The 16,745-nt window shown below is 36.7% G+C and overlaps 1 protein-coding gene across 25 annotated transcripts in view; it reads right to left on the reverse strand.

Moving 5' to 3' along the window:
* The window catches only part of ABI3BP (ABI family member 3 binding protein), a 457,010-nt gene that overhangs the window by 125,287 nt on the left and 314,978 nt on the right, over nucleotides 1-16,745 (reverse strand). For 20 of the 25 annotated variants that reach the window (XM_060098691.1, XM_060098690.1, XM_060098709.1 and 17 more), the window contains 6 exons: nucleotides 12,729-12,777; nucleotides 11,702-11,773; nucleotides 11,036-11,128; nucleotides 3,111-3,188; nucleotides 1,187-1,261; nucleotides 370-444 (listed from right to left, as the gene is read on the reverse strand). In XM_060098691.1, coding sequence (XP_059954674.1) covers nucleotides 370-444; nucleotides 1,187-1,261; nucleotides 3,111-3,188; nucleotides 11,036-11,128; nucleotides 11,702-11,773; nucleotides 12,729-12,777 — 442 coding nt within the window. The remainder of the gene's footprint in view (nucleotides 1-369; nucleotides 445-1,186; nucleotides 1,262-3,110; nucleotides 3,189-11,035; nucleotides 11,129-11,701; nucleotides 11,774-12,728; nucleotides 12,778-16,745) is intronic. The other 5 variants (XM_060098704.1, XM_060098713.1, XM_060098712.1 and 2 more) reach the window with 1 other exon arrangement.

Here is a 16,745-nt window from a genome sequence, read left to right on the forward strand (position 1 = left end):
AAATATATCTTCTCTTTCAAGAGAAACAGTTGAGTAGAAAGATATTTAGGAAAAATATAGAAAATAATATATTCAGTGACACAATAATGTTGAATTAAAAGAATCAAATATAATATCAAAATATGACTACCCCCAAGAAAAATTACCAAAGGATTTGTCATAGAGAAAGACTCTTTAGGATACTAGATTATAAAATAAAGAATTTATAACATTTAAGGGCTTGGTATTGGAGAGTTTATTGTTCTATAAGCCATGTGTCCCTTCTTTTCTGTGAGGAGATAAGTTTGAATGAATTAGCCTAAGGACTTCTTTCAAGCATGCGTAATATTTCCAAGGTAATAATAAGCTGCAGTGTTTAATAATTTTTACCTAGAGTGCTCAGTGGCAATTCAAACCTAGGTATTAAAATAGTTTGCGGTGTTTCGGGGGTCCTTCCCCTGAGAACTGCAATAAAGAAGAATTCAGTTAGAAACTCCCTGAGTCGGGATTTGACATTGTGGCTTAACCATGTCATGTGAGGCATGCTCATAACAGAGGGTGCATTGGGCAGCTGATGCCTTTCATGGAAATAGCTGGCTTTCCCTGGAAATGTTTTACATAGTTATAATTTGAAGGTATATGTTCAAATGGCCATGGTGTGGCATGGAAGATCAATATCACAAGTACAGAACAAAACATGTACATGCTGCTCCTTTTTTTTTTTTTTTTTTTTGGAGAAGAGAATAAAGCAGGTTAGATTCTCTTGGGCCAAGAAGCAGCTAACTTGCATGACATGAAATTCTTAGTAAAAGGCATGACACTTTGGGGGATTCTCCTTAAGTTTAGTACACACAAGACTTGGAAAAGCCAACTGAAATGGAAAGCACAGACATAGTCAAGACTCTCACTCCTCCAAGCTTTGTAGGTTAAAAGGCTGGCATTCTGTTTTTCTATACCTCCCAAGAGACTGGTAAAAAGGGTGTACAGTTAGCATATAGCATCTAGAGCTGCCTAGAACATTAGTCATCAGGATCAAGGTATGTCGTTAACTCTTTAATGGAATTGGTCTGAGAAACAGAAGATGAACTACTGCCAGTAAGGTAGGAAAGAAAGTGGGGAGGATGGGAAGCCAAGGCATTGGGGTTACTTTTGTATGAGGGTTGGGAGGTTCTTTTTTTTTTTTAAGAAAAAAAGTTCTTAGAATTACCCGGTATTGTTTCTGAAATGTCTAATGCACTAGACACAGTGGGTTTAGTGGTTCTTGGAACTGATTCAGGAGTCACTGGAAGGTAAAAAAGACGACTTTAAAATTAAGATAAAATGATGAAACAAGTCAAGACCATAAGGCACTTTTGTTGCCTTTTAGAATTAGAACTGACACTTACACGGACTAATTCTTTTCAAGTTAATTATGTTAAGAGCTCCCTGGCTTGTGTCTGAACTGACACCTCCTCCCAACCCTTCCTTTCTGGGTTTGTCCACTTTCCGTGTGTTCCAAAAAGCACGTGGAATTGACCCCCATGGAAGCATTTATCAGTTTAATCATAATTTTGGGTCTGTCCTTTTTTCTTAGCACAAAGTCTGGGATATAGTAAGCAAGCACATGATAAATATTTATTAAACAAGTTAATATATGGGCAGATAACATAATGACCCAGGTCAAAAAGATTTATTTAGAACTATTACAATTTTAAGACTTCTCTCTTTCAAACTGTAGTCAACATGCAAAGCTTGGAACTGGGTTGAAATTATGAGGATTCAAATGCTCAGTCACAGGGTTGTTTCAAGTGCTAGATCAAAGGTAAAGATGACCTTCAGGTAAATAGTTTTTGAGGAATAAGAACCAGGATCACCGAGATCTGGAATGAATTGTGAGCTACACAATTCCAGAATTTTGTAGGGTAAGGATATGAAATAAACACAGTGCCACTGAATAATGAATTACGGTGTTTGCCTAAGTGTTTCTGAAATGGAAAATCCTGAGGAAGGTTTGGCAGAGAGCTAAGAACTCTGTTGACTCTCCCATCAGATACTATGCCAAGAGAAGAAGTGTAGTTGGGAATGCTTTTCTTGGTATTGGCTAATTATACTGAAATCAGAAAACTACCTAGGAATTTCATTCAAATAGCTTATTCCAGCATCAGAGCCTACCCTTGCTCCAACTCCCATGAAGGTGGGGGATGGAAGGTCCATTTATCACCTTTAGGTAGGACCAAGTACTTCTTACTCTGTCAGAAATATTTCTACTTGAATAGGTTTCTTGAAATCAAGCCATTTTATTTCCCCACCAATCTTGCTTTTCTCTGGACTAGTTAGGAGTCCAAGAGTTTAGTACAAGGTAAATATCACTGATATTTCAATTTATGGCAATTTTATGGGTTAAAAAATTCACTTTAGATTGGAATTACTTTGCTAAATGTAGATTTGGAGGAATTCTTGCCAGATATTTGTTTCACAGATCTCTGGATGAAGTGGTATTGCTCTGGCAAAAACTCTGTAGTTCAGAGAATAACATGTCCCCAGTGGGCTGGACTTGGGCAGTTCATTCACATAAGACATGCTGAATGTTTGTTAGTAATGGTTGATAAACTGGGGAAAATGCATACTGCGTTTATTCTTTAAAGGATTTTTACTGAACTATTAGGTTTTTTCTACACGAGCATTGTTAATCTTCAAGAGACATTGTTACTAAATGATTCCAAGGTATTTTCATAGATATTAAACTATGGATTTATGAGGGATAATGGCATTTTGCTAAACCAATCACTTGTGAAAGTGAAGAAATGAAAAAATGCTCTCGTGTCTTCTTATAAAAGGAAAGCACCCAAACCATGGTATTACATCTTATTATAAAAATATTTCAGAAAGTTGCAGTAACAACTTTCACTTAAAGTGAAAAATACAGCTTCCATATTACATATCAGTTATAGAATTCAATGGTTCATTTGCATCTGCTGTTTTTCCAAACATTAAAGACCCAGAATCTCCTACTGTTGTGTGCTTATGATCAAAATGAATTTCCTACTGGCTCTTCACTGAAAAAAAAAAAAATACAGGCTTTTCAATCAGTTACTATTTGAAAAAACATATTATTTATTTTCTCAAAGTTAATAATGTAGGGATCTCATTACCTGTTACGGGCTGTGCTGGGATTTTTTCTACCTCTGGTGTTTTAGATTCAGCAGGCAGTGCCAAGGTTTCATTCTTAGCTAAAAAATTCAGAAAACAAACAACTTATCTCACTTCCTCATAATAGAGTATCCAAATATAATTCCCTCAAAACAATCAAGCAACAGCCTATTTCAAGAAATCTATTCTGCTCTTATCCCTTCCCACCAGGCAGTCAATAAATTTATTGTGCAATTCTACCAGGGATTAGTATTAGTAGTGACAGTCTTCAGAATTCCTTCTCATTAACCCTAGGTAATTCTTTAAGATCTAGGTTGGCATGGGAATGAGGAAAAAAATCACAACCCAGTACTTGGATAGCTCTCAAGTCATTCTGATTCATAAACAGAGTTTCTTGAAGGCACAGGTTGTAAGGCATAGCAAATGCTCCCTGGAATTTTATATTCAATTACTCCTAATTTTTTTAAATCAATGAATAGAAATTATCCGTTATTATGCATGGTAAAAAATATAATAGGCTATGGCTCTAAAGTTTTAGAAAAACATGAATAACACACATAGGAAACTAAGTTATTTGAAGATATTTGTGGTTAGGAAAAAATACCAACAGTTATTTATTTGAACCTCATGTTAACATAGATATTTTCTTTGGGTCTGTGTGGGAATTCAGTGTAAAAAAATGAAGTCTGTTTTTTAATTCTATTTCTTTTCTCTTCTGACAATTATTCAGGAAACTTTCTCCTAAAATTTAGGTATTCCTTTTCAAAGAAAGTACATTTCTGTACCAGAGTTGCCCAATAATTAAGATATTCTCCATATTCTCCAAAATGCACTTAGGATTAACTTGATTCAGCTATTTAGCACACTGAATCAATGATCTGCTTGTAATATTTTGAAACAGTCTAGTGGCATGAAAGAATTCATTCATCTTTGAGATACCCTGATCATGTCGCCTTGAACTGATTATAATCAGATGGGATTTTTAAAGAGTCCTAAGGTTGTAAGGAACTTCTTGGGTTTCTCAGCTTTGGCACTACTGACATTTTGGACTGGACAATTTTTTTAATGGGGGCCTTTCCTGTGAAGTGCAGGATATTTAGCAGCATCTCTGGCCTTTACTCACTGGATTCCACCCTTCCACAGCTGTGACAACCAAAAATGTCTCCAGACACTGCGAAATATCCTGGGGAGGGGACAAAATTGCCCTCTGTTGAGAACTACTGATCTAATCTGTTCTCTCAAAGTTCTTTGAGGATGTAAATTTTGCAACTTCTTCCTATAGTTCACATCACTGTTTTAAAGACCAATTTCTTCTTTTCAGTTAACATGGGCACAAAATATTCATTTACTTCTGATGGACTTAAAGACAATTATAAAGTCATCCCTTTCACAAAGATCATGGAAGCAAATCAATTTTCAATCTGTATTATGGAAGTATATGATAGATTCCTAGAGCTTATGATTTTCAGGAGTGATTTGAGATGCTAGAAATAGGCGTCACAAGTGCTAGTGTACTTGCCATAGCTATCAGTCAAGTGTGTGTTCTGAATTGCTGTGCTCATGAAGCTGTACAGCATGTTTGTACAACAGAAATGCTTAATACCATTGTTCAAATTAATTTAGCAGGACATAAAGAGAAGGGACTCTTTCTGGAATAACTAAAAAAATAAACAGATCCAGTATAATTTTATGATAAATTCTATTTTTTAGATTTCTAAATCTCATCAACATTTTTTTTCCTTCTTTTGTATTCACAGCTTTGGTTTAGAACCATTGTGAGTGTTAGCACAGGAAAAAACGTTCAGATTACAAATTTTGATGAGCTCTAGTCCTGTTATTTTCAGCATGTACCACAGGAAGTTTTTTTTTTTTAATGTAATTGTTTTCAATGATCTCTTCTTTTTCAGTATCCTCTTCTCCTTCAGGATTATTTTTGCTAATCGTTTCCTTCCTGTGTAATATCCTACACTCGTGTTTCCCTGGCTGACTAGGACTGTGTATTTATTTATTTAAAAATTATTTATTTATTTTAACCTCCAGATTCTAGACTTTCAGGCAATGCTCTGAATTGCTTTGCTTTAGCTCCTTATGCATGCCCTTACGGGGTAATACCATTAACCTAAAATTAGCCTGCTAATGAAGAAAAACAGTAAACTACCTTCCCAAGAGGTGTCTGTATTCTCTACCCATCACTAATTCCTTATAGAGGCATACTGTATTTCTAAACATGGCTCTTCAGGCGTGAGACAAATTGATTGAAGGGAAAGAACTTGAATGGGGACTCTTTGTGACTCCTATCAAGCCATGAGCATTCACCTACACTATCTATGTACAACTGGTCTTGGTAACAGCAGAGTAAAATGCCATTAGAACACGGCCTAAACCCCAGGAAATTCCTTTTCCTCTCTGATTCTTCTGTACTGTTTTTCAACACAGTTGTTTCCTTTCATTATTGGCAGGCTTTGGCAAACACTTTTCATGTCCCTGGGAGGTGTGTGTATTACTAGCTTTCTTGTTTATTTCTCTCATTCATACCATGTGTTCTTAGAACAAAAGCTATTAATTTTTTGATGTCCCACATTGGGTCCTGCTGGAATGAGGATATTATTTTTAGGATTTAATCCCTTACACAGTAGGACTTTTCTGAATTGCAGTGATAAATAACTTCAGGAAAGTTTATTTCTCCTTCATCAGTATAAAGAACTGTTTATGCTCACACTCTTCATAAAAACCAGTACATCTAAAATGTAGTTTGTAACATAGTCTAAAATGGTACATTTGATGGGTTTACTGGACATCTTCAAACATACTGCCTATCAGTCTCTTCAATGTGTAAGAAATTCACCATGTATTCAAGTTAAGATAGGTGCTTCCCTAGAAATAAGTTTTAAAATACATTTTAATTTGTCTTCATTAAAATCACACTTAATCCTGAAGTTTTAGTGATTCGTATCAGAATAACAAAAGCAAAAAGCAAAGCAAGCCAAAAAATCAACTGTTTAATTCTCTAAATTAAAGAAAATGAAAAGCTTGAACTGATATTAAGATAGCAGGTGGAACTTTGGAAAAACAAAACAAAACAAAAAATTTAGGAAATAGTCCTTAAAACCAAGAACTAAGGAACAAAACACATTTCAGTTCAACAGTGACATTTCTCCAAAGATGACCTACAGATGGCCAAAAAGCACATGAAATGATGCTTGACATCACTAATTATTAGAGAAATGCAAATTAAAACTACAATGAGGTATCAGTCACACCTGTCAGAATGGCCATCGTCAAAAAATCTACAAACAATAAATGCTGGAGAGAGTGTGGAGAAAAGGGAACCCTACTATACTGATGGTGGGAATGTAAATTGGTGCAGCCACTACTGAGAACAATATGGAGGTCCCTTAAAGAACTAAAAGTAGAACTACCATATGACCCAGCAATCTCACTCCTAGGCATATACACGGAGAAAATCAGAATTCAAAAAGATACAGGCACCCCAATGTTCATTGCAGCACTATTTACAATAGCCAGGACATGGAAGCAACCTAAATGTCCATCAACAGAGGAATGGATAAAGAAAATGTGGTATATATATACAATGGAATATTACTCAGCCATAAAAAAGAACAAAATAATGCCATGTGCAGCAATGTAGATGGACCTAGAGATTGCTATACTGAGTGAAGTAAGTCAGACACAGAAAGACAAATATCATATGATATTGCTTATATATGGATCTAAAAAAGGGTACAAATGAACTTATTTACAAAACACTAGTAAAGTCACAGATGTAGAAAACAAACTTACGGTTACCAGGGGATAAGGGAGGTGGAGGGATAAATTGGGAGATTGGGATTGACAAATACACACTACTATATATAAAATATATAACTAATAAGAACCTACTGTATAGCACAGGGAACTCTACTCAATACTCTGTAATGGCCTATATGGAAAAAGAATCTAAAAATGAGTGGATATATCTATCTATCTATCTATCTATCTATCTATATCTATATATCTATATATAACTAATTCATTTTGCTGTATACCTGAAACTAACACAACACTGTAAATCAACTACACTCCAATAAAAAAAAAAAGTGACAGCAGTGGTGTGGGAAAAAGTCTGCTCATTTTCTGCCTTCACAAATCCTGGTTTTTGAATTTTGATGAACAGATTAGGGACCAAATCAGTAAGAGACTGGCCAGCTCCTTCCTTTTCTTCTCCTTCCGAACAACTCTTTCCCAAGAGGCCAAAACTAGAAACAAGAAAATCACAAATAGGAAAGCTCACTGGTAAAGGCAAACATAGAGTAAAAGCAGGAATTCATAAGCAAACATGATATCAAAACCAGCAACCGTGAGAAGAGGAGAGTACAAACGCAGGAAATCAGAATTGCATTTGAAATTAAGAGACCAGCAACTTAAAACAACCTTGTATATATATAGACTGCTTTATCAAAACCTCATGGGAAATGCAAACCAAAAAACTACAATAGATACACACACAAAGAAGAAAAACCTACCCAAATACAACACTAATATGGTCATCAAACCACAAGAGAAGAAAAAAGGAAGGGAAGAAAAATGACCTACAAAAACAAACCCAAAACAATTAAGAAAATGCAATAGGAATACACATATTGATAAAACCCGTAAGTGTAATTGGATTAAATGCTTCAACCAAAAGACACAGACTGGCTGAATGGATACAAAAACAAGACCCATATATATGCTGTCTACAAGAGACCTACTTCAGACCCAGGGACACATACAGACTGAAAGTGAGGGGATGGAAAAAGGTATTCCACACAAATGGAAACCAACAGAAAGCTGGAGTAGCAATACTCATATCAGACAAAATAGACTTTAAAATAAAGGCTGTTACAAGAGACAAGGAAGGACACTGCATAACAATCAAGGGATCAATCCAAGAAGATATAACAATTGTAAATATATATGCACCCAACATAGGAGCACCTCAGTATATAAGGCAAATGCTAACAGCCATGAAAGGGGAAATTGACAGTAACACAATAATAGTGGGGAATTTAACACCCCAATTACACCAATGGACAGATCATCCAGACAGTAAATTAATAAGGAAACACAAGGCTTAAATGACACATTATAAAAGATAGACTTAATTGATATTTATAGGACATTCCATCTGAACGCAGCAGAATACATTTTCTTCTCAAGTGCACACAGAACATTCTCCAGGATAGATCAAATCTTGGGTCACAAATCAAACCTCGGTAAATATAAGAAAATTGAAATCATATCAAGCATCTTTTCTGACCATAGCACTAGGAGATTAAAAATCAATTACAGGAAAAAAAACTGTAAAAAACACAAACACATGGAGGCTAAACAATATGTTACTAAATAACCAGTGGATCACTGAAGAAATAAAGGGGAAATCAAAAAATATCTAGCGACAAATGAAAACGAAAGCACGATGATCCAAAACCTATGGGACACAACAAAAGATGTTCTAAGAGGGAAGTTTATAGCAATACAATCTTACCTCAAGAGACAAGAAAAATCTCAAATAAACAACCTATCCTTACACCTAAAGCAACTATCTCGAGAAAGAAGAACAAGCAAGTCTTTCCCAGGCACGGGGCTAAGTATTATATAGGCTCTGGGCAGAGAACAGGTGAGTGCAAGAGTCCTGAGCTCTGGTTCTAAACACAGGTTCACTCAGGGAATTTAATATGGAAGCTTCCTGGCTTTTAGCACAGCATTTAGATGATGTAGAGTTGAGTCTCAGGGTTTATAGATAAACAGGAGGTGATCAAGTCTGATGCACAAATTAAAGAAATAAAGCCTAGAATCACTTGTCTACATTCTTGGAAGTAACTCACCATAGAACTAACAGATATGAATGTTTTACAGTAAAAATGTAACAACTGCACAAAATCACAAAGATTTATGGGCAAATATGTTCATATCTTAATAAAATGGTGATGCATAGATTTTGAAAATTTTTCCAAAATTCTAAGTCCACTAATTATGCTTTTCTACCCACTTATTAAGGCTTTGCTCCTCCTTCTTCCAGGAAGTTCTCAAATTAACAGCTAAGGAGAATGTAAATGTTTACCTTTTAGAACTGTTACAATCCGATTGCTTAACATCAAACAAGTAAACAGGTCAGACCTCCAATGAGGGAGGTGAAATTAAGTCTGAGGTTTCTGTGTGGGTGGGTCCCGTGCCTGTGTAAATCACAATTATGTCCCGAGCCACTTGAAGTTCTGGCCCCGAGTAATGCTTAATAAATATTTGTTGAATAAATGTTGCCGAACAGGGGCTTGGGCCTGTTTCCACACCCATAAAATGTGAAGATTCAAGTATATAAGTGCTGAAGTTCTTAGCCATTGCCTAGTTCAAGAAAAATATTCTACATTTTTAAGTCTTGTTCAATTTCCACCACATCATGCCACCTTTTTCCATATTTATCAGTGGCCCAAGACATTCTCCAGAGACTTTAGAGGGGTGGTTCTCAAAGTGTGGCTTCCAGACCAGCAGCACCAGTATCACCTGAGTACTGGGTAGAAATGCAAATTCTCAGGCCCCACCCTAGACCTACGGAGTCAGTATCCTGGGGGTGAGCACAGCAGCCTGGGTGTAACAAGCCCGCCACGGCTTCCGATGTTTCATCAAGGGTGAGATCCTCTGCTATAGAGAGAATTCAGACCAATGTGATACTCAAATGCAGCAACTAGCTTAGCCCACTGGCCACCCCAATTGTTTCTGGACTCCTTTTACAGAATTTTGCTGTTTTTTCCCCAAACTGTTATGTTTTATGTTTTTGAAACACTAAAATCATATCTGGTGCTTTCTAGAAGTAGGAAGCAGTATCAATCTCAAAGTAAATAATAATTCTAACAGACCTGACCCTTACCTCAGTTACCGCTGAAGACCTCTAGTGGCCCCTTGATAGTATAGTGTAATAAGCGTAATTTATAACAATGACTCCATTTGAAAATCATACCTGTATAAATGTGTATATTTTGGTTAATTTGATCATTCACTCTTCTTTCATAAATATAAATATAAAGTAACTATTTCCGTATAGAATGTGATTTATATGAATAACTCCAACACTCCATCCTATCTACCCTTTACTTTTTTTCCAATTTTTTTTTATCGTGGTAAAAGACACATAACAAAAAATTTACAATCTTAATCATTTTTCAAGTGTACAGTTCAGCAGTATTAAATACATTCATAATGTTGTGCAACCATCACCACCATGCATCTCCAGAACTCTCCTTATCTTGTAAAACTGAAACTCCGTACCGTTAAACACTAATTCCCCATTTTCCTCCTTCTCCAGTCTCTGGCAGCCACCAGTCTACTTTCTGTCTCTATGAATCTGACTACTCTAGGTACATCATATAAGTGGAATCACACAGTCATTTTGTCTTTTGTGATTGGCTTATTACACTTAGCATTATGTCCTCAAGGTCCATTTATATTATAGCAAATGTGAGAATTTCCTTCCTTTTTAAGGCAGAATAATACTTCATTGTATATATATACCACATTTTGTTTATCAATTCGTCTGTTGATGGATACTTGGATTGTTTCCACATTTTAGTTATTGTGAATAATGCTACTATGAATATGAGTGTACAAATATCTCTTTAAGACCTTTTCCCCACCCAGTTCTTTTGGTTATATACCCAGAAGTGGAATTGCTGGATCATGCGGTAATTCTATTTTTAATTTTTTGAGGAATCGTCATACTGTTTTCCACAGCAATTGTACCATTTTATATTCCCATCAACAGTGCACATGCCTGTCCCTTATTTTTTACTTTGAGATCCCCAAACAGCTCATTTGCTAGATCCCTTGGATATCCTAGGAATATCACTGCTAGTACTGTCACTGCAAAGTTCACATATAGATCTTTGCTGCTTACCTAACTGTGTCTTGATTGCATCCGAAATATCAAACATTATGGAGGTAGGAAGTTTTATGGTGGTTTCATTAAGACCTGGAATAACAAGGTGGACTGAAAGAAAACAGAAGTAAAAGAAAATGCATCCCATCACAAAGTTCAGAGCATTAGAAACCATGAAGTTTAGTGCTTATTTCGCTTAGTCAATTTTAACCCAAACTTTAAAATGTTGGAAAAAATATGACAGTAACTTTTATGCAGAATCTTTTTCATATTCAGAACTGAACAACCAGAATATTCTGGCTTTTAATCCACAGACTCAAAAATTGTAAAATGGTTGCTTAAAATGTGTGAACAAACACCATTATTAGTAATAACTTTTATAAGAGCAATTCAGTATGACAAAGACTCCCTCATAACAGCAACAGCCCTGTGGGGTAGGCAGGAGGGGAGCCATCATGCCCAACAGGCACAAGCTAGAGTTGTTTCTCTAACACACTAGGATAGAGGTAGCATCTCTTGGATCCTAGCCTGGAATGGACACAAGCCAGGATGCTAAATACTAAAAGTAAATGAACCAACATCAATTTAACAGACCTGCTCACAGTGCAAAATTCCATAAGGCCTTTTTATTAAAAAAAGAGCCTGACTTGACTAATGTAGGTGTAGATTTCAAGATAGACTCACCCAGTATTGTTCCTCCATAGGGAGTCTTTTCTGGGGATTTAGTTGAGGCCCTGTGAGTAACATTCTGAATCACTGTTGAAATAACAAAAGATAACAGTGTGAATGGAAAAAAAAAGGAGTCAGGATGCAGAAAGAAGCTAATAACATGACACCATCTGCACTGGAGAAACCCTAATCTAACTTTTTAATGAAAGGAACACAGAAAGGAACTCATTGGGCTGGCTACACAGGCAAGAAAGGTCTAGAAGGCATATCTTATCTTAATTCCTGTGCCTTTAAGTAATGAAAGTGTTCCATTCTAATTAGCTAAGAATTTCCTTTCTCAGCTCTACTACCTGCAGCCTACCCAAGTTAAAGAACTAGCACAAACTGAGGCAAAGACTGACTCAGTAAATAAAGAGATTTAGGAAATGTACATTTTCAGAGCAAAGAATCTTTGGAAAATTCCAATACTGACTGACACTGTTTTGAGAATACACTTGGGACACTGTGTTTCCTTAAAATGAATAACTATTTTAAGTGCCCAATCTCTTCCACCAAGAAACTTTCTGGAAATAATGGAGTCATTTAAATAATTTGAAAAACTGAAAATCAAAACAAAAATGAGTGCATGCTGAAATAAAACATAACTCTTAAAACCTGGATTTCTTTACTTTCCTTAAAGTGACCTCTATATCATAGTTATCATTTCATTAATCCAAATATCCTATTAATGATTTTCTACATGTAAGCTCTCTTAATCCTGAAGAAAGCCACATATATTTAATTGGCTTTTTAAAACTTAATGCTTGTTAGGGTTGCTCTGTCCCTTGTTGTCCAGCCAATGTGCTTTGCCAAGACCTGGCCTAACAGTACAAGAGTCAAAATTATCTGTCAACTTCTAATTTACTAGATTGATTTCTTCAAACTTTTTCTGAAAAATAATCAGAAAAATTGAAAAAACATGTGCTATGCTTAATTATCTCAGTTTAAAAAGTATATTAAAATAGTTCTAAACACATATCCAGAGCAGACGCATATAAATTACCTTGCTTGATGATTGTTACTGGGATTAGCTTTCTTGGGACATATGCTGGCTGAAAAGAGAGGAAGAGAGTCAGCTTTTGAGTTACTGTTAACTTAAAAAAATAAATAAGTAAAAAAACTGGAAGTAGACCTTGTCTTTAGTGAAATTCCCCATGACACAGGTTTAACAGCTGCTGAAAAGATCTTTAGTACATATATCTGCCTCTATTTTATTGTACTCACTTGGTTTTCCCCATAAGTGTCCAAAGATTTGACAGAAGCAGTTTCTTCAAAACTCCTATTAGTTTAACTTACTTAAAAACTGCAATGGAAAGAAATTAAATCCTCTGAATTGAATACTAGTTTATTTTCACTTCATTTGAGAGGTGAACCAGCCAAATTCTGTCTTTACATTTCCTCTCAAAAAAAGATTTCAAGCTACATATTCTTTTAAAACCAATCAACATCAACTGTCTGAGTATGCCCCACTGCTGCTCTGCTACTTCAGATACAACTGCCGTGAACTCCTGATGCCATGTATTTCCTTGTCCGTGAAGGCAGAGCTGGGACTCAGATCCAGACATTTCTACTTCCAAAGCCTGTACTTTTAACTATTCTGTACATATGCATGACCAAAGGACCTCAAAATTGGAAGGGCAGGTCCCAGAGGACTGTGCATTCTCCCTTCTTCCAAGTTGCCTCAGACGTCCCACAGGAAGTTTTGATGCCATAGAGTGGCTTGAGCTAGGGGCACGTTTAGTGTTAACTTTACAGTGGAGTCATCACTGGAGATTGTGAGCCAAGGATAAGACGGCCATGGGAGAGACATGGAACAGGATAAGAGAAGGCAGCAAATATACAGAGAAGAATTAGACTGAGGTAAAGGCGTAAGCATGACATGCATTTTTTGATGCTTGATTTAACCTGTATGCATGGTATAGATACTCCATGTACTAGATCTGCTGACAATCCAGGATATGCTGAATGAGGTACTTAACCACATAGGTGTTTACAGTTGTGAACAGAAGAGATTTGCTAACATGTTCCCATTCTAATAAACGATATGCCCATAATAAAGAAGTGCCAAGGGCCTCCCTGGTGGCGCAAGTGGTTGAGAGTCCGCCTGCCGATGCAGGGGATACGGGTTCATGCCCCGGTCTGGGAGGATCCCATATGCCGCGGAGCGGCTGGGCCCGTGAGCCATGGCCGCTGAGCCTGCGCGTCCGGAGCCTGCGCGTCCGGAGCCTGTGCTCCGCAACGGGGGAGGCCACAACAGTGAGAGGCCCGCATACAGCAAAAAAAAAAAAAAAAAAAAAAAAAAAAAAAAAGAAGTGCCAAAATACCACATTTACTGTTGACTATTTTTCTTCTTGTAGTAAAGTCCTTATGTTTAAAAAACACAAAAAATAAAAGTTTACTTTTATCAGATTATTTTTAAAAAGTATCTATACTTCTTGTATTGTAATATTGGCCCAGCGCTGTAGACTGAATGCTTGCATCCCCCCAAAATTCACGTGTTGAAACTTAATCCCCAATGTGATGGTATTTGGAGGTGGGGCCTTTGGGAAATAAATAAGTCATGAGGGTTCCACCCTCTTGAATGGGATTAGTGCTCTTATGACAGAGAACTCCCTCCACCCTTCCACCGTGTGAGATGGTTGTCTGTGAGCCAGAAGTGACTTCTCCCCAGACACCAAATCTGCCAGTGCCTTGATCTTGGGCTTCCAAGGCTCCAGAACTGTGAGAAATAATTTACTGTTTAAGCCACCCAGTCTGTGGTATTTTTGTTATAACAGCCCTGATGGACTAAGACACCCAGTAATTTCCTACTTAGCAGTCTAGCCTAAGGAAGTAATCAAAGATACAGGCATCATTTATGTGTAAGGGTGTTTATTACCACAATGTGAAACAACCTCACCATTCCAAAGCAGAGGTTTTGTTAAATAAATTATGGTTCAAGTTTCTGACATCTATTTACTAAAGTGGGAAATATGTACAGTATAAATACAAAGGACACAAATTTATATTCATAGCATAACGTAACTGTATAACAAATATGTATAGACAAAAGACCAGAAGGAGATAGCTCTTTTTTTAACAGTAGTTATTTCTTATAATCTCAAATTTTATTTTGTGTACCTTTCTATATTTTCCAAGCTCCTTACAAGGGTGAATTACATTTATAACTAGGAAAAGCTATTTTAACCAGCAGTCTCTTTAGCTACTATATATGGTTCTGTACTGCATAGCTCATACACTCTTGGTCAATAGAGGAATGATGTAAATATAATTTATACACAACTTTTCCCAGGCAAGGGGAGGGGAATAGCAGGAATGCAAGTATAACCATCAGTAGAAAAAAAAAAAGTCAGCTTTGAGGTCACACTGGCAGAAGACCTCTGGATTTATCATAAGAATATTAAATAAGTGTACCTGCTCCCAGGACCCTTCCCTAGAGAGGGACAGGCAGGCCCACGGCCCTGCACTGGTGTGTCCACCTTACGTCCACCTGTGCTGCTTCAGCGAAAGGGTTGCACACGTGGCCTCTATCATTCCTGAGCATTTAACCCCTGCTATGGCAACCTCCGGTTCCACGGGGGATGCTGGCCCGCGAAGCCGCAGGGTCCTTCCCAGTGCTAATAATCACGTTCGACAGAACTGTGTCTACCATTCCAAAGACTGTTGAATGGCTGGTCCTCTGTTTGCCCAGTGAGTCCTGCCATGTAGTGTATACTTGGCAGAGTGTGAAGTTTTTCAGAGACACATCACATTATAGCAGAAAGCCTATGGGTTGATGTGCTGATTGCCTTTGAATGGCATTATCCCAATTCTTATTTCCTTCTCTGTGGATGACTTGTTTAAAACAAGTTTTTGACAAAAACAAATGGAAAATATTCCACTCTTGACATGAATGGAACACAGTGTCTGTTCGAGTTCTTATATGGGTACAGACCAGTGTTCTGTTAAGATGATGACACGACTATATGGGCAGCGTGTGCTGCCAAAAAACAAGGAAAACATTTAGCTGCAGAACCGAGTTCTTTCTAGACCTATAATTATTCTCTTGCCCAATCTACAATCCAAAGATGCGCCAAGACTAACGAGCAAGTACTAGCTCCCTCTCTGTAAGTAGGGATTTTTTTTTAGTTGAAATATAGTTGATTTATGTTGTGTTAGTTTCAGGTGTACAGCAAACTGATTCAGATTTTATATATATATATATATATATAAGAATGTATATATATGTGTGCATATGTATGTATATATATGTATATATATATATATATATATATATTCTTTTTCAGATTCCTTTCCCTTATAGATTATTACATAACATTGAGTATAGTTCCCTGTGCTCTACAGGTCCTTGTTGGTTATCTACTTTATACATAGTAATATGTATATGTTAATTCTAACCTCCTAATTTATCTCTCCCCTCCCCTTTCCCCTTTGGTAACCATAAATTTATGTTCTATGTCTGCGGGTCTATTTCTGTTTTGTATAGAAGTTCATTTGCATCATTTTTTTTTAGATTCCACACATAAGTGATATCATATGATATTTGTCTTTGTCTGGCTCACTTCACTTAGTATGATAATCTCTAGGTCAAGGGCATCAGGAAAATCCTTCTGCCCAAAGTGTTTAATGCTGAAGGCTCTAAAATTCCCAGTAAGAAATCCACAGTATGAATTCTTTCCCTGTGTCTTTTTATAAAAATGTAGGGAAATATCTGTAACCTGGACTTACTGAGAAATAAAATATTATGATAATTTCCAAGTTAACAGTATGTAACCAATTACAACTCAGTTTCAACTGAACTGTTTCATGTATGATGTTGTTTATAAAGTTACCAGTAACCTTTACTTACAGTCACAGGCTTGCTGTTATGAGCAACTATCAACGTGTATAGAAGTCTCAGTGTAGCTGGTGTTGGGTGGGAAGCCAGGTAGTGAAAGTCCTGCATCCCACAGGATGCTGTGACAGTTTTGCTGGGGTGGCCTCAGCACAGTACTACTGCTCCCCATGGACACCACCCTGG

The sequence above is a fragment of the Mesoplodon densirostris genome, chromosome 5 (genome assembly GCF_025265405.1).
Source record: "Mesoplodon densirostris isolate mMesDen1 chromosome 5, mMesDen1 primary haplotype, whole genome shotgun sequence".
In the NCBI taxonomy this organism is placed as follows: domain Eukaryota; kingdom Metazoa; phylum Chordata; class Mammalia; order Artiodactyla; family Ziphiidae; genus Mesoplodon; species Mesoplodon densirostris.